This window comes from Pezoporus wallicus, unplaced genomic scaffold (genome assembly GCF_028554395.1).
Source record: "Pezoporus wallicus isolate ANWC-B61680 ecotype Strahan unplaced genomic scaffold, APGP_CSIRO_Pwel_v1 contig_227, whole genome shotgun sequence".
Classification (NCBI taxonomy): Eukaryota; Metazoa; Chordata; class Aves; order Psittaciformes; family Psittacidae; genus Pezoporus; species Pezoporus wallicus.
Window position 1 is genome coordinate 4584193 of NW_026635704.1, and position 22541 is coordinate 4606733.

Genomic DNA, 22541 nt, shown 5'->3' on the forward strand with positions numbered 1-22541 from the left:
CTCCAGAACTGCTCCGGTCACACGCGCTCTGCTCCCGCTCCCCACCGCCCCCGGGAGGCCCGGGCCGCAGAGACGGCCCCGCCAAGAGGCCGGTGACAGGGCGCGCACCCCCTGCCGAAGCGGCGCGGGGCTGCCGGGGCCCCGCAGGGGGAACACCGCCGAACCCCCCATCCCCCGGCAGTGGGGGCCCGGCCGCCGCCACCTCCTCCTCCTCCTCCGGCCGGCAGCGGGCGGCTGCGCAGGGCCGCCCCGAAACTTTTCTTCCACAAAGGAGCACCCGCGGCCCCGCCGCCTCCTGCTCATCCCCGGCCACCGGCACCCTCCCGCCGCCCCCCCCGTTCCCCTGGCTGCTGGCTCACCGCACCGCGCCGCGGGCCGGCACCACCCGCTCCGCAGGCGGCTCTCGCTGCTCCGGCAGCGGCGGCAGCACCCGCACGCCTCGGCCGCTGCTCCCCCCTCGGCCGCAGGCAGCGCGGAGGCGGTGGCGCGGCCTCGCCTCGCCCCGCCTCGGGGCACCGTCAGGCGCCAGGACCCTCCTCCCGCCGCCGGCTGCGCGCCGGGGGACCCTCCGGCCCGGCGGGCGGCGGCTGCGCGGAGCGGGGAAGGGGGCAGGCGCGGGATGGAGCCGCGGAGCCCGGGCGCTGGAGGAGCGGGTGAGCATCCGCCTCCGACCCGATCGCGAGCAGGAGAGGGCGCGGAGGTCGTGTGGGGAGAAGAGCAAGAGCCGGGCCGGGGGCGCTGGGTGTCACCGGGTGGCTGCTGCGAGAGGCAGCCCCGCACCCAGAGCTGCGGATGAGCCCTGAGAGAGAAGGGGGCGCGGGCGGCCGGCGCTGGCAGCGGCAGCGCCCGGGGCACTCGAGGCTGGCGGTAAGTCCGCAGCAGCTGTGCCTGAGGAGGAGGGTCCCGGGGCTTTGGGGCAGCCCCGCTCAGGATCTCAAACAGCTGCGGCATCCTCCTACCGGCCAGGCTGCAGGGACCAAGGTAACGAGTCTGGTCCCCAGGAGGAAAACGCAGGAAGAACCTGGCAGGGACTTGGAAACTCCGGGGAGCCGTCAGGCCTCCTGTGAGACGCTCTCCTTGAAGGAGGCACGGCCATCCCGCCCCCACAAGTTGTTACTCTATTTCATCTCATCCCTTCTTCTGACCCCCCACCTCGCACCGCTTTGTTGAAGGAAATCCACAGCTGGGTGTCCTTAAACAACACACCAGGTATTGTCCCCCAAAGCAGACCTTGGAAAACAAGTAAATTACACGACTGGAACAAATCCTGCATTCATATCGGATATGCCAAGAGATCACTGTCTAAGGGACTGAAACATTTTGTCAGTCCAGTTTTCTGAGCAACTTTTACTAAGCAGTTGCAACTGTAAAACACAAAATCTGTTCCACAGACCCCAGTAGTGGGAAATCGCCTCTCCTTGTAAAGAAGACACAGTCTACCCTTAAGCAACACCTGTCTTTGGATCTCCTTGTAAAATGGGTACTGCTAAGCCACTTTTATCACAAACCTGGTTCTGTTCATGCTTCCAGAGGATGAACTTTCCCTTTTACAGGAAACACCCTGACCCCCTGCACTCCTGCCAGGTCCCAAAGGCCTGTGGGGCTGTTCCTGCTGCCATCCTGCTACCCTATTTGTGTCACAGCGGGAGCCCCAGTGGACTCAGACCTGCTGAGGTACCATTGTAAACCACGCCAAGTCCCGGTTGTTTCCTCCGTCCCAAGCATTTTTGTCACCTGCACAGCCAATGCTCCTGCAACCCAGTTTGTCCTTCCTGTTCTTTACGCAATACTTAGAATTATTTGTAACCCATACTTCCTAACGCCTGGATCAGGATCTCCCATTTGCAGATATATAACTTTTTAGTATCCGATGGAAATAACCTAACACGTATTTACTAGTTATTAACACTTGTAGCTTTTCCCATTTCCTCCCTTGTCTTTTAAAACAGGTAACACAGACATCTGTATTATTTTAAAAGTTTACAGCTACTTTCAGAAGAGTATTTTATTTTCAGAAGAATAATATTTACATTTTCCTGAGCACATCTTCAATTCTGAGTGATGTCAGGAAGACACTCCTATATAAAAGCAGGAACAACTTCTTCCACAGGTACCTAACAAATTAAAACTGGAAAAAAAAAGTTACAGGGAGGGAACCACATATTAATTGGGTTTACGGTGCTTGAGTTACTATTACTTTACTCTCGACTGGAACTAGCAGTGATGTGCACAAGAAAGGATCCTACTATCCACACAGTCCCTTCTTGTTCAATGCCTGTTTGCTCCCCATCACAAGAAAGGTAAACTGGGCATTCATGCCAGCCTAAGGAGTATGTACTCTGTAGTAGTTCAAATAGTAATTAAACATCAGCTCCCACAAAGCACTTTACATTTCTTTTCCAGGTAACTGGGTCTGTTGCCTAAGCCCCATTTCTTTCAGAAGTAATTTCATGGACATCAGATCCCAAGCATTCCTGAATAATTTATGGGCTAGAGGGTAACAAATCTTTTCCATGAATATCTGTAGGCTCCTACTAATAAATAATTAACTCTCTGCTCATTAACAGGACTAAGAAAAAAAAACGGGCATTACATTTCACAACATGGGATTTCTTTTTCAGCTTTTCACTCAGCCTCTTTATGTACTTCAGGAATGTCAAGATGCGATATTGTATCAGTGTTACAATATTAAGAAACTCCAACTAATAACATGACCGATAAAATTTATTAAACATTGTATTTACAACTATTTACATATCCTTCCATAGATTAATATTAAAATAGACAATATACAATTTAAGAATTTTCATTCAAAGGCATTTTGTTGGAAAAAATAGGCTCTATTACGAGACCACCATATAAGAGCAAAACTTTTTTGTTTGCTTTACACAAAAATATTTTCAGTTTAGTAAGTCATAGTATGGCATCACAACAACAGACTAATATGAAATATGACTTTGTAGATATTACAGTTGTTAAGGTATTGGTTACTGAAGTAAAGGGGTTAGGAGTTCTGTGAAGCATGCAGTACAGTTCAGTTTCAGTTATTTTACAGTTATGGTGATGGAACAAGCAGCTAAATCAAATACATGCCATACAAAAGAAAAGAACTGCCAACCAGAAATACGCTACACTTAATAAAAAGTACAACTTTGGTCCAATAAAACATTAGACAAAAAACAGTTTTACAATTAAAAGTTCTATTTTATACAGGTTTGAACATTAATTACAAGACTATTTACATTTGCACAATATGTATAAAATAAATTATTTGAAAAGGAAGACAATCTTACATCTTTTTCTTTTTTTTTTTTTTTTCCCCAAAAAGAAAGCTGTACAGCAATTTACAAAATATAAGATAATAGACTATTTTCCTCCAAGTCTTATGTTTTCTTCCACAGGCTTGTTCATTGTTTTTCTGTGGGAGTCCAACTCTAACTGCAGTTTCATAACACAAAGCTGTACAGCAGATTGTAAGTATCATTTGTTTTTTGGTGGCTGTTTCAGTTGTTAACAGCTTCCAGCGCTGTTAACTCACCATGTTTCGTCATCTTTTTCAGCAATAAGCTGTAAAGCTACAGGCAATTTTAAAATACAGATAATGCAGTTACTGGGAAACCGACTTGTTTGAACAAGAGGCTGTGCCACACTTCTCCGAAGGAACACCCAAGTTATTGAGAAAGGTAGTATTCCACAGAATTAAGTGCTCTGTCTGAAAAAAAAATCCCCAAAGATTTGTGTATCACTGCCCCTCAATCCCTAGTTGTCCCAGGGAAAGGGTGACCAGAAGATGCTGGCTGTCATATTGGTGCCAACTCAAAGTCATCATTAACTTCAACAAGAGGAACATAAAACTCCTGAATGTCATAAATGCTGACAGATTTGTACGTAGCAGGATCGAGTTCCTGTAGTTTAAGCTGCCACTCCAGTCTCTGTACCGCGTTTAAAGCCGCTGCTTCGTGCTGCTGCCTCATCAAAAGGCACGTCTGTTTTAAAATTGAGAAAGAAGTTATTATATGAAAAAAATACTGCAACAAGTTTGAAATTAGAAGAAAAATCTAAAAGCCTCTCTGGTGGCAGTGAGTAATTTTCCCCACTAAGTATTCAGAAATTTGTAGATTATTCCATTACACCATGCAGCAAGAAAAATTTGTTTTTTTATACAGCTACACCCTCCTTTGTGTTGCCCTTAAAACCTCTACAATAGCCTATGATATTGCATGCAAATCTACTATTTATTCATCTTGTCTTCATAGTCACTTTAGAGTTGTTGGGGGCTTTTTGTTGTGTTTGTTTTTTATTTTTGAAGTGGAAAGACAAAGAAACATACCTTTAATTTTTCAAACTTATCATCAACGTCCTGTAACCATGACATAAACTGTCTGCCATTAAATCGATCCCTTACCGATGTTTTGCTGTCATCAGCCTGCAAAAAATTATTCAAAGGATAAGTTATTTGATGAATCACTCTTAAACAGACTTTAAAACATTAAACTTCCTGTGTGGGATCTTCCTAAACAGTGCTTCAGATGGAAAAATAAACTCAAAGTATAGAGGTACATACGAGCTTAAATGTTGACCACCACCTTTGCTGTGCGCCAGCTGCTCACTAAAGGTGGGTATTTTCAGATTCCCACAATCTGTTTACTGTACTCTGGTTTTGAAATTTAGAGTAGGAGGCTTAAAGATTTATGCCTTAATCAGTACAAGGCAGATCCTTCCATAAAATCGCTATCTCTTTGCTCTTTGAAAAATTCAGCCACAAATTACATTAATATTCCCTCAGGGAAAAGCAAAAACATTTATAAAGGAAAACTCAAGCAGCCTGACTTAACTGGGTACACAAGTGTTCAAAAGCTATAATAAAGAATATTTTTTCCATCAAAATCCCCAGAGGAGGTTAAAAAAAGAGAGCAGACATATATTATGTCCTGTGAATTATTATTTTTTTAAAGCTTTTTTAATAAGAATCTTGAATGTCACATCTGCCCGTTGTGAGAAAGTAGATACTCTACAGATAGCCCTAAAGCCAGACTATGCCAATGTAACGTTTAAATAATAACCACTAAATAGAACAAGCTGCTATTACTTTTCAGGGGGTGGGGGAAGAAAAATAGGACGCTGCAGGAACTTGTACATCGTAGCAATGGGCAAGAACAGGAGGAAAACAAACCTGCAATGACAGAAGTTTCTAGAAAATAGCCAAGATTTCAGGTATCAAGGACAGCTGCACAGGTTGGTTGTACAAAGAGCCCTCAACAACACTTGTCCGGTAACCCTGAACCATAGCATAGGCATTCAGGTGAGCTGTGACCAGCTAACGGTCTATTCACCAGAAACTTGGGTTGTTTTCCCTCCCCCATCTTTGCTCTGGCCCATATGAGTGCCAAGTACGGTTCTCAAGGTCTGAGCAACACGTGCAGCCGTAAAGGCAAGCCTCCAAAAACCCAGAAACCCCATAAAACCAGCTCTGAGGTGGTCATTTTCCTGCAAAATAAACCAATCTTTTATCAAAAATCTCTGGCAGCTATTTGCTCAAATACTTGAAAAATTCATCAGAAATGTTTCTCCATCGTAGAACAAAACTAAGAGTTGTTAGCAGGACAAAAGCTAAGCGGGAGAACGTACTACAAGATAATGGTTTCTTACGCATCTACATTCTTCCCACCAAGCAAATTTAAAGCATTAAGTTGATAATTTAAAACACTGACTTCAATTATAATTAAAAAATATATTTAATTCTTTGCTGAACGTTATGTGCAGTATTATAATTTTGTAAGAAAAGTTAACACAGACTGAACCACAAAGCTGTTAAGGCAGTAAGGGGGAAGGAGAGGCATTTTACTACTACTGCTGCTCTCTTAATGGTCAAAAAAAGCTGCAGTACCTGGTGTGGAGGGAGACGTAGGAACCACAACTGCTCCCCCAGTAAAGATTCCTTTTGTTTCACAAAATTCAAATGTAGAATCAGTTTATTTAAAATCTGTTGTAAAATGTTAACTATAAAATGCAGTTATGTGCATAAAAATCAGATGTACCTCAAATTTCTAAAAAGTTGAGGGCCTCTAAATTGGGGCAGAAAAAAGCCAAGCACATTCTGAACTTCAGAACTAACAATGATGGTATGTGGACTGTTAATGGAAGAGAAAAATATATTTTTTGCCCTAACAAATGCACTAAGGAAATAATGACTTAAAAGTTTGTTGGTATAAAGCATTATAAAGCTTAAAATGGAAGAACAATACACTCCCCATAAACTGCTATCTCTTGCTGAATCACCTAGTTGTGCATAGCTCTAGTTCTTTAAAGACAGGGAAAAAGCACAGCAGCAGACTGAGGAAACACTGGAAGCTATAATAATTCTATAAAGGGCTCTGGGACTAAAGTGGAATCTCACACATGTTGGAAATGTAAGTGTTCCATTTAAAAATGCCCAACATCCAATGCATCAACACTTTTATTGCCCCCAAATCATCCATTATTTGTGCTCCTTACAGTCACCAAAACAGGTGCTGAATGCTGTTTTCATTTTTTGTTAGCAGCCTTGTTCACAAAATACTGATATACAAATATACAAAACACACAAAATTCATGGTGTAATTTCAAGACCATGAAATTACATTCTCTTAGAAACAGAGCTGCAGCAAATCTCTGAGTGGTAGTCCATGAAAGGTATGCAGATTATAAAGTACACTGCTCATTTTATGTTTTAATCAGGACGAAGTACCAACACTGGACACATAAATAACATGGTGCATTTAAATAATATGGAGCTCGAGGTGATTTTAAAGAAATAGCATTGGATATTTCACTGCTGGTCATCTGATTTTTACGGCACAGTTGTAATGGCTGCCTTAGAGAAAGAAGAAAAGTATAATGTGAATACCTCCACAAATCATTTCCAGACTTCACAAACCAATCTCATCACTTCACACACTACTGCATTCCGATTCTCTGGACTACTGACAAAAATGATCCTACATTCTGCAAATATTTTTTTGTTGTTGTTGAAGTTATATTTGTAAGCTTCCAAAATATGTTCTGTTTATGACTGATTTAATAAAAATCAGCAGAAAAATGTTCTCAATTTATCCTTTTCATAATCTTTGGAAGTGGAAAGAAACCAGACATGGTGCAAAACAAAAAAACAGTGTACCTATATCCATACCCTCTTGTTACTGAACACCCAAATGAAGCCTAATCAAAGGAACAGTCTATAGTGTGCAAAATTTTAATTCCAGGCAACTCAATGACAACTTCAGTAAAGGAACAGAATTCTCTCCAAACACTCCTTTTGACCTTTTTGTTTGAAATTCTGAAATACATTCTTTACCTGAGCATCCGGAGGCACATTATAAACTTCAGCATCCAGCAGAACAGTGCAGGCACTGAATGGTAGTGTTTGATTATTTAGCGTTCTTGCTGCTCGATGATGAACACGTAGAACTTCTTGCTCGTTAGAAACAATAAGCTTTTCCTAATTGAAAAGACATCACCATATAAGTATACATTTGGTAAATTAAGCATTTCAGCTGGATTCATTAAAATTCCCATTTCTTTTTAGGGTTTATACTTTTGAACAGTGTGAGAAACGGGCCAGTGGAGCGAGGAGTAGTTGTTTATCTGATCAAATCCAAAATTTCAACTTAATGATGCAAAGAGTGTTCCCTGCATGTCAGAACAGAAAATACCTTCTCTTCTACCACCACTGCTGGCTGCAGGTCAGGCCCAGGTTTTCCACTCAGTGCCACTGAGGCAAGTTCTAGTTGATGAAGAAGGTGAAAGATGAAAGGTATGAGGAGCACAGGGTTGGGATATAGGTTTGTGAGTCTCGACTGAATTAAGATTTTTGTTACTTGCTTGTCGTACCAGGCAAAATGGCCAAACATACTCAAGCAGAAATATAATATGTAGGAGAATTTAATTTTATTTTAAAAAAAAAAACCACACACACAAAAAAAAAACCAAAAACCCAAACCAAACCAAAAAAAAAAAACCAAACATGCAGAAACTCCATAAATTCATAGCTGGACAAAGATTCTTTCCTGAACCAATACAAGAAAATACAGCTTACTTGGCCAAACTTGACTTAACAGTTCTATAAAGTAGATCTGATTGGAAGGACAGTCTGAGCAAACTAACTAGAAATATGGAGAATTTTAAAAGACAGAAATTAATGTACATGCTGTGTTTACTGCTCTGCAACATAATGGCTCTGATTTTTATCAGAAGAAAAGAAGGTGGATTACAGAAAGCTCGGAAAACAGAAAAAGCAGCATCTTTTCCTTGGTTACAATTAATTTCTTTTCAGTCAGAACTTGAACCATGTTTACATTCTTTGTGCTTGTTATTTTATACCTAGCTTTACACTGAAATGCCTCCCAATGTGGTTAGTTAAGCCACAATGAAATCAACTTAACCAAAATGTACTGCATTGGGTTTTAATGAGCCTGCTGCTTGTATAACCCTGTGGAAATATTTAAGATACATTATAGGTGAGAAAGCGGTCCTGTCTATATTCACAAGCAATCTGGTTCGCAATACTGACAAGACATCTAAAGCTAGCTGCCAAAGAGAAAGGTTTGGGCACCATAAAGAATACTCTTAAATCAGGAATATTTTCTCAATATCTGAGTTCATATTTAGTCAAGCCTACGGATGCAGTTCTAACATAATTTTAGGCCGTTTTTGCAAGCAGAATATTGCAAGTAATGTTTTAGTCTTAAAGCCACATATGTCTACTACCAATACAGAATATGCTCTTGTTTCAATTCATTTAACTCAGTTACTTTGGTTCAGAGTCTACAACCATTACAAGCTTTCAAAACTAGAATCCGAAGCTTTCTTCCCACTTCTCACTGCCTCTGGGAAAAATCTGGGTCACATGTTAGAGCAATTAAAGGAAAAAGCTGCTATCTTACTAGCTTAAGTATTCTGCTAAGCCATTTTTTTTTTTATTTACAAGTCTCTCCAATTCATAAATTTGGATAGAAGGCAGATTACTTCTAAAGTAATGTCAAACTGAGCAAATGTCCATTGAAAAATGAAAACCCCTAAAGCTTAAAGTTGGGAAATACAAGAATAAATTACTTTAGCCTTACCCTTTCAATACTGTGCTGCAAACGTAGTTTCATCCTTACAACCTCCTGTTGTTTAAATAGTTCCTTAAGCGGGTCTGACAGTGAGGGAGGTGGGGTAATCTGTGGAAAAAGTGTTAATATACAATATAGTGAATATTTAACATATGTTTTTATGTATTTAACATATGCTTAATACTGTTTATATGATTTGGGCTTTTATTTTTAAAAAGCAAAACAACCATAAGCAAGGTATTTTTTAGGGAAAATATGAATTTTGTACATTCCATTAATTATATGGCTTCAGCCCATTTGCAATAAAAGGTTTAAAGGATTCTTTGCCATAAAGTTAATAAAGCTGACTGAAATGGCATTTCGAACTGTTTACTGCTTTTAACCAGTCATTGTCAGCATGCCATAGCTGTTCTTTAAAAGGGCTATACATTAGAACATCGTAAAAATACAGCTTGCTTTCAATTTTAAAGACTTTCAAGCACAACTGTTCATTTTGAGAAGTTAAAAGCTGCCTAACCAAATACAAGAGCATATATATGGCATAAAAGATAACCAACCATCTTCCTAATTTTATAATGATGCAGAACACAGGCAAGCACAAAAACCCCATTACAGGCCAGGCAGTGGCTTAGAAGTGTTTCTTCCTGTCAGTTATTCAAATAAGATTTTTTTAAAGGCCTATGCCTAAAAAAAAAAAAAAAAGATTATAAAAAAGAAAAATCACACAGTGAGTGAGCTATCAACACTATTACTGATGGGATATACTCCAAACATTTTGCATGTCTAGTCAATTAAAGTTATTACTGTATGGTATTACTGACCAGACCGAGCTGTATGACAAAAACTGTAAAGGCACCTGGAGCCCTCATGGCAACTGCAGAAACCAGAAGTTTCTTGAGAAGTAACTAATAAACATTTTGGGAGTTTTAACGCTCCATGCAAAGTTTACTTTTCTCTATGCAAGTTCTGCCTGACAGTTCAGCATGGTTTTTAACAACTACTAGATGAAAGAACGTTGGTATTGCTTTGGAAAGACTGATGAAAACTAAATAAAACATTGCTTACTACCACTGATGCTCAGAAACCACAGCTGAAATATATACCTACAGGTGTTTCCACTCCACCTTGTACCTCATACAAAACACAAAGACAGAAATCACTCTATTCAATAATATGCATCCTGCAACTATCAAGAAATACTAAATCCATTATGAAAATATGAACACACTGTATTATTAGTACCAATCTTGCCCCATGCACTCCAATAACAAAGTGATTTACCTACCAAAAGTTACTCAATTATTGTTATCTTGGCAAATTATTTCAGGACAAGCTTTTCCCCCACTGGAAGTTAGCCAATATCTTTGAAGTTAAAGAACATACAGAATAACTAATTGTGATTCATTCCTTAAGTTACTATTTCGTATAAAATGACATTCAACTCCTTCACTTTTCAAACTACTAAACAAGATACACTTCACTCTTCCCAACAAAACAGTTTGGCTTCCAAACCAGTGAGTAATGCTTATGGCATGTGCCATTTGGTATAAGTCATCAGCACTAAAAACAAACAAACACAACAACAACAAAAAAAACAAATCACAAACATCTACTGGAAGAATCAGTCTTAATCATAACTGATAGCAATGTGTTTAAGTTTAGCTTGAGAGATACTGCAGTCTAGTTTTGCCTGGAAAGTTTGGATCCACAGCACAGTGCAACAATGCTGTCACAGTCTTTCAATAAAATAAGATGCTTGTAACACCACCAAACTTTTACCTAATTACTTTTACCAAACCCCAAAGATCTCTCAAAAATCCCAGCGCTTTTGCTGAGAGGGAAGCTCACCACATAAGCGGCAAGATAAACCACCTGTCTATAAAGAGGGTTCGAGTTTATGCATCCAAGTTAGTCAGAAATAAAGCTCCCCCTGCCGGCCGGAGGCACTGCGTCTGGACAAGGGAATCAAACTTCCTGGCCTCAAAGGAAAATGAAGTTAAAGATTTCAAGGCAAGAACAGCCAGAGGAGCCTCTTGATCTTCTACTCAAAGAGACGGTTATTAAAGAGACTGCAAAAAACGTGTAGGGAAAATACAAACATGCATGCTGAACTTGAAAGAACAGAGCATGAAGCTGAATGCCACGAGGAAAAGTTGACCTCAGTTTTTTTGTATAAACAAAACCAATTATCGCAAGTAGTTCCTTAAAGGCTCAGACTCCATACAGACAAGAAGGATACAAAGAGGCCCTGCCTTCTCTTACCTCACCCATAAAAGGCAGACAGAACTCAGCCTCTCACCTCTCTGCTCCTCTTCACAAGAAGGCAGCCATCGTACATAGCTGAAGTTCAAGACATGCCCTTACATCTCCAACACATGAAAATCAATTAAGAAAGTTTCCTGCAGGCCTTGCATCCTTCATAACAACTACAACAAAACCAGCAGCCCCTCACTCTACAAACATTCAATTCTCATTTCTGCCAGTTATAAAAAAAAGCAACACTGAAGCTAATTCAGATTCACACGTACACAATTTTTCCACAATTATTTTCACACATCCCTCTCCACCTCCCCTCACCCATGCCACCCAAAATTGACAAGCCTGCTCTACCGCTATAATATTTCATGCACTTAGGAAGCAAAGTTCTGGTAACACCACTAAAATAAGGTTTTACCACTTAAGTTTCTACAGCAGTGGCTGAAAGACTGGACAGAAGCCCTTTTACTAGAAACATCTGTTAGATAGCCATCAGAAGCTGGAAATGAATCACCCGGGTATCTCTTTTCAGGAGGCAGCACAGATAAAGATGACTGAACCCCGCAGAACATACTGATGTAGCAATCTGAAAGGTAACATAGCTAAGTACAATTTAAATTTACTCTCTTAGAAGACTGAGATTTGTTGCCCTCTGTTTTGAACTGAACTGGTGTCCAATATCTTGTCTTCTATTTGCATTGGAGAGAGGGAAGCTACAATTCATACGTGACTATCCTTACAGCCTGAGGTGATATGGGTTATAAATTACAGTATGTAAACAAGGCTGTGGAAATCAAACTTAAGTGCACCATCTCCTAGTTCCCACCTACAGGATGTCTGAAGTTCATCAGATAAACTATAGTGCATCATTAAAATTCCAGTGCAGAGAACAGTTTGTTACACAAACTATTCTGAGTCTCAGAGTGTCAGAGCTAAATATATTGTCTTCACCTAGACCTTCACACAGTGATATCTAACATACAGCAATAATTTAAGAAAGAGTATCTACCTTCCTATAGCCTATGTAAATTAATGAGGCAAAACTCAGGCTGGCAGAGCATCATGAAAGAACCATTAAAGGTCAACAGTGGCAAACTAAAATTATTAAATTCTATACACAAGCAAACCCTGCACAGACATTAAATCTGAACTACTAATAACTTTTAAAATTCTATCTTTTTATTTCTGGAAACAAACATCATTAATTTTATCAAACTTGTGCATTTATGCAAGTGACAGTAATTAAATAAAACATTTAGCTGCACCGTAGATGATTTTTCAAACAAGCAAAACTAAAATGCTTAAAATATTTCCCTCTAGATTAAAAATCATGCTGCTTTCTTACACTTTACTCCTAATGGAAATAAACACCCATTTCCTAATCATTTATTTGGGCTTCTCAGAATTCTTTTCCCTCCCTTCTGCCTGAAACAAAAAGCTCTATCCAAAAAGCTCCTTCTACAACTACAGAAGACTAGCAATACCATGAAAGCATATACAAAACAAGTGACATTTTAAATAGAATCACAGAATGGTTTGGGTTGGAAAAGACCTTAAAGATCATCTAGTTCTATCCCCGCTGCCACACACAGGGACACCTTCCACTAGACGAGGCTGCTCAAAGCCCCATCCAACCTGGCCTTTAACATGGCCAGGGACAGGGCAGCCACATCTGTGGGCAACCTGTTCCAGTGCTTCACCACTGTCATGATAAAGAATTTCTTCTTAATATCTAATCTAAACCCATCCTCTTTCAATTTTAAACCATTACTCCTTGTCCTACCTCTGCATGCCCTTGTAAAAAGTACCACTCAAGCTGTCAAGGTCCCTCTGGATGACATCCCTTCCCTCCAGCATGTCGACCACACCACACACCTTGCTATCGTTGGCAAACTTGCTGAGGGTACACTCAATCCATGCTGATGACAAAGATGCTGAACAGTGCCAGTCCCAATACCAACCCATGAGGAATGCCCCTCATTACTGGTCTCCATTTGGACAATGAGCTGGTAACCACAACCTTTTAAGCATGACTATCCAGCCAAATCCGTATCCACCGAGTGGCCCATCTGTCAAATCCATACTTCTCCAGTTTAGAGAGAAGGATTTCATGCAGGACAGTGTCAAATGCTTTGCACAAGTCCAGGTAAATGGCATCAGTTAAGCTCTTCCTTTATCTACCAATGTCATAACCCCATCGGAGAATGCCACCAAATTTGTCAGGCACGATTCACCCTTAGTGAAGCTGTCATCAATCACCTCTTTGTCTTCCATGTGCCTTAGCACAGTTTCCAGGAGGATCTACTCCATGATCTTGCCAGGCACTGAGGTTGACTGGCCTGTAGTTTCCCAGGTCTTCTTGTATTCCTTTTCTAAAAATGGGAGTGTTTCCACCATATCTGGTCTCCTGAAGTCCAGGAGCCCTCTTTGCTACCCTAAGAATCTTGAACTCCACCATTTCATGGTCACTACAGCCAAGGCTGCCCTCAAGCTTCACACTTCTCACCAGCCCTTTCCCGTTTATGAGAACAAGGTCTAGCATAGTCCCTTTTCTTTTTGGCTCCTCTATCACTTGCAGAAGGAAGTTATCATCAACCTCCTGGATTACTTATGCCCTCCTGTGTTGTCCCTCCAACAGATGCTGGGGTGGTTGAAGTCTGCCATGAGGATCAGGACTTACGAATGTGAGGCTGCTCCTATCTGTCCATAGAGGGCCTCATCCACTCAGTCTTCCTATAACAGACCCCCACTATAATGTCACCTGTCCCTGTCCCCCCTTTAGTCCTGATCCAAAATCTCTTGTTCAACTCCACATCCATCCCCAGGCAGAGCTCTGCACACTACAGCTGGTCACTGACACAGAGGGCGACACCCCCTCCTCATCTCCCCTGCCTGTCCTTCCTGAAGAGCCTGTATCCTTCCAACACTCCAATCATAGGAGCCATCCCAGCCTCTGTGATGCCAATAGGATCACAGCCCTGCAGGTGTGTGCATGTCTCTTAACTCCTCTTATTTTTTCCCCATGCTGGGTGTGTTTGCATAGAGGCAGTACATTCATTTGCATAGAGGCAATTAGCACCAGAACATGTATGTACAGGGAAGCAACCCAGAAATCAAAATGAGATAAAAACTCAGTAACTGTGATCCTTCAAGTACATATGCATGTTTTTCTAAACTTTTTTAGAGGTTTTTCTTTACAAGAAGTAATTGAAAGCCATTCAGAATGGGGAGCATCCACTCACCTCTGATGTTTTCTGAACCTAAGTTACCCAAGAATTCGCACTACCCCATTACCTAAATTATTTTCATGAACTGGAGAGTCTCTATTGTGCACAGCAAGAGAGACAGGAAGGATGTATGAAGCAGTGCTTTAATATCAAGTCAATAACTCTCCCTTTTTTATAGTGCCTACACATATTTCCATTTATGACAGGGAAATGAATTCTATTGCCCAGATAGAAGATGGACCAGGGAAAAATATATGCCTTGCTTCTTCTCTTTCCGCTTATCCAAGATTAAACACTGAAGTGTGACGCCCAAGCAGTAAGTTGTATCTTGGAAACAGTATGTACTTGACTAGCAGCTGCTATTAAAAAAAAAAAGAAATTAAAAATCCTCTGCTTCCAGGGATAAAGATATATTACAGAAGCTGCAAAAGCTACTGAGAAAGACTGGTAGACTGGGGAAAGCTGACAGCCTGATACACTGCAGCAATGCTTATGATACATCCTAGTTCACTTGCAGACCAAGGGAACCCACATCTTTCCTCAGACTATAATTGATCTACTAATTACAAAGAACTGTGGTCACCATCAAATAAGAGAGAACTCAATAGAAAGAGGATGCACATATTAATTCTCTCAGGCAGAAATAGGGGTCAGACTGGAAAAATGAGAAGGAACAGCTTATATGGGGGATTATGATTACCTCTGAATGAAGCAAACATTTTTCAATTTTATATATTAGACTTGTGTGCATTGCTAAATCAAAAAAATCTTCAACTCTATTGGAAAAAGCTAAGGCAACATCTCAAACAGGGGCAAGTTATCTTAAATGAGTCAACTTCGCAACTACTCCATTCAGAAATACTGAAACTCAGACTTCTCCTAACTTGATGCATATTAAGTAACAGGCATACAATCAACTTCTGCTGAATTCTAACATTACCAAGCTACTGTATGTCAGCCAAACAACTACTTTAGGAAATCAAATATGTGGTCTCAGCCAATTTTAGCTATTATGTGTGTTAACTTAAACCATTCAAACAGGCTTAAGCTTATATGTTTTACCTCAGAACTAGAACCATTTAAGTGAATTAGGTAAATAGGTGGAAAAATAGAAAACCTCCTACTCCCAGGAGTGAAAGTACTTCAGAAAACCCTCAATGTGCAATGCTTCAGGTCTCCCGTCCCCCATATAGAACAATAAGCACAGAACCAGGTGTGCTGAGGAGCAAAGAAAGGAAATACAATTCAAGTGCTACCATGATTATGCCGATCTCAAAACAAGACACCATCAGGGACCATGTTACTGTGAGAGACCTTTACACCTCCATAGTAAATCGTAGTATTAACAGCACTTGAGCCAATTATGTTCTGCATTGCACAGACCTCCTTCATAGCTGTCATCAGGAAAAATGCCTGTGTCAGAACTATGGAGAGCTTTGAACCAAACTAGTGTTCCTGAACTATGGATGTTCTTCAGTGAAAAGGCAAAGAACTTCACATGATTAAATGAAATGCAGAATACTTCAATGATTACAAAAGCTAGGACACAGCAGATTACACCTGCTGCTCTTGAGAGCATTAAGGAGGAACTGAAATAGCTAGCAGGCTCTCTCCTACTTACATCTTTTGGTGACGGACTTAATATTTTGAAGTACTGCACACACCCCATCCACCACCCCCCCACCCCCCCACCCCAAATGAAACAACATTGAATAATTAAGTTTTAACCAAATTGTTGCTAGCAGAAAATCTGAGAAGCTCCCAACAACTGACTTCACCTCTAGAAGGACAGTAGTAAATACTCTGAAATATAGTATTTGTCTGTGTGCCTTTTAAAGGTGTTGTACATGATGGTTTGTCTTGTAATAACTATGAAACCACACTTTTTATGCCTCCTGAATGGGACTGACATTACTGGTCATTATTAATTTGACATGTTCAACTCACTATTTCCAGCACAAGTATTCAGAAGTAAATTATGAAGAATGTGAAAGTTACGAAAGCAGAACATGCCTTTTATTGTACTGGATATTTAAAGACCATGTTACTTACTGTTGGGATGCATATCTTGCTCAAGGGATTGCCATCCAGTAGGTATGAGCCATTGAAGGTCAAGTATTCATCATAATATTGAGGTGCCTGAGGAGTAACACTGCACAGTAATTTACGCTTCTCTTCTATTTTTTTTCTTATGTGCAAGTATTCAAAATACGGGTTTGCTCTCTCAGAACTGTATGGCTGAATCTCTTCAAGTTTCAAAGAATCAGCAATAGCTGCCAGTGACTGCTGGGTTTTCTCCTTAGCCTGCAGTAAAGAAGGGTTCATTTGTGCAGGCTGAGGCACACGCAACACTTTTCTTTTACGTGGATGATGGACCTGAGCATCATCCTCTTCAGTTAATCTAATCCTTGCTTTCACAGACGCTGATGATTCAGACTCTTTTTCTGATGTCTGTGTGCAGCCAAGAGGATTCTGCTTAGCCTGGTTAGCAAGCAAATTTGCTCTGTTCCTTGTGATTCTTTGAGGTATTTCTTGCTGTTCCACCTTCTGATCTTCAGCAATTTCTTCCTCTAGTTTAATTATTTGGCTGTATTTATGCAACTCTTCCTGTGTCATCTGCTGTGAATTATTTGCCAAATTGGATAAAGAGGAATACTGTAGTGGATCATCTGTCAACACATTTTCTCTCTCTGTAGTGCGGGGTTTTTTATTAGCCACTTCATTTGTAATTCCCTTTGACATTCCTGAACCTAGTTCACAGAGATCAACACTGGCTTTATTATCAACAACATGGACTGAAACCAGCTTTTCTTGTTGGCTTTTTTCATTTCTGGGATCTGAAGTATCTTTTGTGTTACTATCCACTTCACTCCGAGCGTTTTTACAAGCAACTTTACTGAAGGCATACAAACTTGTATTCAATTGTGAACTGCTATCACTTTCAGGAGTATCTTTTTCTAACAGTACTGTAGGTAGATCATTCACTCCTAGATAGCTCTGTGAAATACCCTTTGCAGAGCTCTCAGAATATACAGCAATGGGCGCATCAACCTTCTTAATGTTTGAAGGGAAAAAAGCATTCTCCTGCTCTCTGCTACCAGTAGCATCTGTATCCAAAGTAGAAGTTGTAGCCTGAAGTAGATTTTGTTGTACAACTGATGAATCTTGACTGCTAATGCCTGGTAAGGAAACGCATTTAGATACATCTGGGAGTGCCTGGGTAGGTAAAGAACAAGGCGACTGTGAAGGCAAAAATGATACAGATTCTTGAGAATCAAAACTTCCCTTTATTTCGGCATGCTGAGGCAAAATTTCAGGTACTTGTTGCTCTTTTAACGTCCTCTTTTCAGAATTATGCATTCCTGTAACACTGTTAGTATCTTGCTCTGAAACACTATAACCTGAGTTGGTAAACTCATTGTTTAATGAATTAAGTCTGTCAAAAGGCACATCCCATGGTTTGGTTTGCCGAGTCACACCACTTTGACCACATGGCTCTAAGTGCATATTATAGTCTTCTGAAGGGCTTATCTGAGCAGTATTTTTAATGGTACTTGTACCTGTTGTCTGCTTGCTGCCAAAAGCTCCAGTTGGAGCTGATGTGAAGTTTGACTGCAAACTAGACACACTACTTTGAAAATCCCTTTCAAGCACGCTACATGGTAGTTCTGAATTAGCAGAAGTGCTAGCATACGTCTCAGCTGATGCCAGACCATTTTGATTATTTTCTTCTGGTATTTGAGGCTGTTTGCTGTGGTCGGAAACAGCAGCAGGCATGTTGCATCTTCGAACCTCTACTACAGGTCTACACTCATTTAAAACCAGTTTAACATCTTCAGCAGGTGCTGATCTGATATACACTGGTGGAAGCCTGTTTGTGAAAGGTAGCTTACTGCGATCTGGCAACTCAGCAAGACCATCGGTCTCTTTTTCAAGAAGGGCTGGTGATTTGGCACTTGCCAGAAACAGTGATTGTGAAAAAGACATTTGGGAATCCAAACCTTCTAGCATGAAGTCTGAATCATATTCAATTACAGGCCTTGGAGTAGTTACTGTGGTGTGGCAAGAATCCTCAGAGCTTGCAACTGAAACCATGGACACTGATCTGGAGCTCAGACCTGTCTTTTCACTTTCTGATTTGGGGGATCTATTTAAATTATCTAAACCCAATGAAGGCTTTATAACATTAACACTTCTTGTATCTAGTGATTGCAATTTATTACATGTGGTGTCTTTCTGCTGTTTGTCCTTCATACAAATGTCTGGCAACTCTGAGCTTTTTGAATGAATCAGTTCTTTGCTTTTTACTTCAGGTAACGAGTGTTTTGGTTTTTCTTTCATCTTGTTAAGTTCTAAACAAGGGCGTTTTTTTAAACGTTCCTTCTCTTTCTGCTTTATTTTTTCTTTATGTTTTCTATGCCACTGCTCTATTTCCAGATCTTTAAGGCTAAGCATTCTTTCAAAACTAGTCTGCATTAAATCGTCATTGACTAATCTTTTTTCTTTAGGTCGAGCATCCTTTGGTGCAGGGGCTGCTTTAGGCTTAAGTTTTTCATGTTCAAGTTTTAGTTTAAGTAAACTACTTTGATGCAGTTTATGTTTGTCTCTCTCTTTGTATCGGTCTGTATCTTTATCTTTTTTATCTTTCTCTCTACCATCTGGAGTTTTCAACAGATCATCTTTTGTTTTTTCTTTCAATGATGGCAGTTTGTCATGCACTGTTTTATTACTTTCTGTAGTACTACATCTCCTTTCCTCTTGTATGTGTTTTGAGTTTGCTGCTGCTGAGATCTCCCTGTCTTTGGATTTGTCTCTTTTTTCAACCTCCTTTTCTTTGTCTTTAGTTTTAATTTTTTCTATTTTGGCATATTCAGATTCTTTTTCAGACTGTTTGACTTTTTTTTCAGTACAGTGTTTTTCTTTGCTTTCAGCCCAATGTCTGTCTTTATCAGCCTTTTCTTTATCATGTTTCTTATCAGTTTTTTCTTTATTTCTTTCCTTGTCATCAAGTTTTTTAAGAGTACTGCTGCTTTTTAGTTTATCATTTTCCTTATGGCATCTTTCTGTTTGCTGGAAATTGGGCTTCTCCCTCACTTTCTCTAAATTTTCATTCACTTCTGCTTTTTCTTTCTCCGCCTTATATTCATGCTTTACCTTTTTCTCTTTTTCTCCATTTTTTCTTTCTAACTTTTCAATATCTTTTTCTTTGGCTGAGGTTTGCTTTTCAGTCTTTTCCTTATTTTCCTTAAAATTCTTTTCCTGCTTTTCAGTATCTGTTTCTATTAAATGAATATTGACAGCCTCATCTTTAACACCAAAGCAGAACAACTCAAATTCTTTATCTGCAAGCGTACTTTCTTCTTTTGTATCTTTTAATTTTTCATCCTTGAGAAACTTCTCACTTTCCTTTTTGTTCCTCTCCCTCTCTCTGTTCCTCTCTCTCTCTCTGTCCTCTCTAGTATTTTTCTCTTTCTGGAACTGTCTCTCCTTAACTAACTTATCTTCTTTTGCCACAGCTTTTTCTAGCTTTGATTTTCTGTCTGAAGAAAGAGATTCATGCTCTATATTTAACAACATATCTTCATTTTCATCACTTTTGAAAAAGTTCTCTTTCCAAAATTCTCTGTCAAACTCAATACTTCTTTGAACCTCTTTATGCTTATGTTTTTCCTTCTCCCCATCCTGTTCCTTTTTATGCTTATCCTTTTCTCTTTCCTTGTGCCTTAATTTATGCTTTTTAAGTGCTTTACCTTCCTTGTCAATCTTTTTCAGGGTATAATCTGAATTCTCAAATGCTGAGCTATTATCTTCCTCTTTAGTTTTAGGACTAGATTTTTCACCAAATTCTAAGTGAAAATCTTTCTGATGATGCTTGCTTTTTTCTTTGTGCTTGCAAGATTTGCCACTAGAGCTTTCTACTAGGTATTCAGAATCAGTGTTGTGATCATACCGAACTAATTCTGATTGCAATGTTATTTCAGAACCTCCTGGTGATAAGCAAGATTTGGTGTTTTCTTGCTTTAATGGTGTTGACTGCTTTTCACTTAATCCACAGGGATGCTTTGAAGATTTCCCAGCAGTGATATGAAATACATGTAAAGAAGAATCTTCTTTTGGAGTGAAAGACTTCTTAAAGGTTTCTTCCTCTCTAGTTTTATCTAAAGAATCTAACCCAGAAGCAGCTATATTTGTTACTCTGGCATTTTCTTTTTCTTGCTTAAGTTCTTGATTCTCTTTATTTTTGCTCTGATTTTTTACTTTCCTTTTAACTTTGCCTTTTTGCTTCTGTTCATTTGTAACCATATAGTCTTTCTTCACTTTTACATCAGAATTCGATGTCTCTGAAACAGGGACTATCTTCTTGTCCTGAGGTATTTCTTCATCTGAACTTTCAGAACTTGAATACAGAACTCTAGATGGCTTCTGCTTTTTGCTTTTAAATGATTTTGAAAAAACTACTTTTTCTTGTTTCACACACAAACTGTTCTTATCTTCAGTCTCGTCCTCTTTCCTTAAGTCTTTTCTAAGAACGTGCTTGTCATCAATCATTTTTTTCATTTCCCCTTCATCATCATCTTTAAACTCATACTCATCAAGAGCAGATGAAAGTGGAGCCTTACTAGGGGCTATTTGTTTGCTGTCATTGGCTACAGAGTCCTTTTCCACTTCTGAATCAGCATTGCCCTCTACACTGGAAGGATTTACAGATGGAGCTTCAGAATCTAGAGTAAGAATACAAAAAAAAACTATTGGAATGGTCAACCTGGTGTCAAAAAAAACATTCCAGATTAACTCAATTCAATTGAAAGATTTGAAAGCTACCCCTAAAGGTGGAAAACAACCTTAGCAATAGCAACTGATACCTGCAGAGACTCTTAATAGCTAATATTATGCAAAAGATTAAAACCACTTTTCAGACAAATTGATGCACTTGAAGTATACTATTAAGTGGCTACTTTTACCTGAGCAGCTTTCCTCATCATCAGAAATGGGCACTTCCCTTTTCAATAGCATTTCCAACTCTTCAGTTTCAGCAACATCAACAGGTCTCTCCCCATGCTTATTGGCTTGAAATGGATTTCCACCACGTCGAAGCAACAGCTTCACAATCTGCAGCATTAAATAAATGAACTTTCAGGTTTTCCACAACGTGTTATTTGACCAGCATAAAAATCTCCCACTGCACATGAAATGTGGATAACATGATACATAATCCCAAACTTCCAACCTATGAAACTGAGACTGGAAAGCAAGCCTTCAGCAACCAGAATAAAAAGTCCCAGGTATATGTAATCTGCTTGTTAAAACAGGCAATTGGGAAGACTGAAGAAGGTTGTCCTCTGTTACTCAGACATAGCATCATCATAAAGAAAGGCATCAGTGGCCTTTTTGTTCTTGCTGTTCTAGCATTTCTTCACACAATTCATCTGGTTCCTCACATACCAAGCTCTCTCTCTATTCCTCTGTGCTTGATTCACCTTCTTGCTCCAAATTTTATAGCACTTACCTCTAAGGAACAGGAAAGTTTTTTCAAGTAGCAGTACTATTGGCTTCCACTGCATTTTAGAAAAGCCCTGACAGAGATCCAAGTATCTTACTGAAGGAACAAACTACCCCCATCCCCAGCTACATACAATATAGCAAAATCATTGATTCCTCTAGCATCAAGGGCATCAAGTTGTTAAAGTTATGATACTGAGGCTACTGCATCTTCAGCACAGTATTCAGTATGAGTTACTTCTTTTTTTGTTGTACATGCTAAGAATGGGTAAATTCAGCAGACAGTGAATGTTAACATGAAACTATGTTAACAGGAAACTTCGCAATTTTTCTGATATATGTCAGTGAGATGGTCACAGATACATATACTGAGACCAGACAAGCAAGAGGTCCTGTTCTCCAAAACTCTACTACAACTTTATGCAAGTTCTAGGTAAAGACCCACTTCTGTTTAGATAGCCATAAG

At 39.8% G+C, this 22541-nt stretch overlaps 1 protein-coding gene across 4 annotated transcripts in view; it reads right to left on the minus strand.

The window, feature by feature from the left end:
* Window positions 1-2706: 2706 nt before the first annotated feature.
* ANKRD12 (ankyrin repeat domain 12) overlaps window positions 2707-22541 on the minus strand; it is a 66057-nt gene continuing 46222 nt past the window's right edge. For 3 of the 4 annotated variants that reach the window (XM_057397475.1, XM_057397477.1, XM_057397476.1), the window contains 6 exons: window positions 21538-21685; window positions 16628-21297; window positions 9102-9200; window positions 7334-7477; window positions 4331-4426; window positions 2707-3986 (listed from right to left, as the gene is read on the minus strand). In XM_057397475.1, the coding sequence (XP_057253458.1) occupies window positions 3801-3986; window positions 4331-4426; window positions 7334-7477; window positions 9102-9200; window positions 16628-21297; window positions 21538-21685 (5343 nt within the window). In that variant the 3' untranslated portion in view covers window positions 2707-3800. Of the gene's footprint in view, window positions 3987-4330; window positions 4427-7333; window positions 7478-9101; window positions 9201-14576; window positions 14935-16627; window positions 21298-21537; window positions 21686-22541 lie in introns of those variants that run through there. The other variant, XM_057397478.1, reaches the window with a different exon arrangement.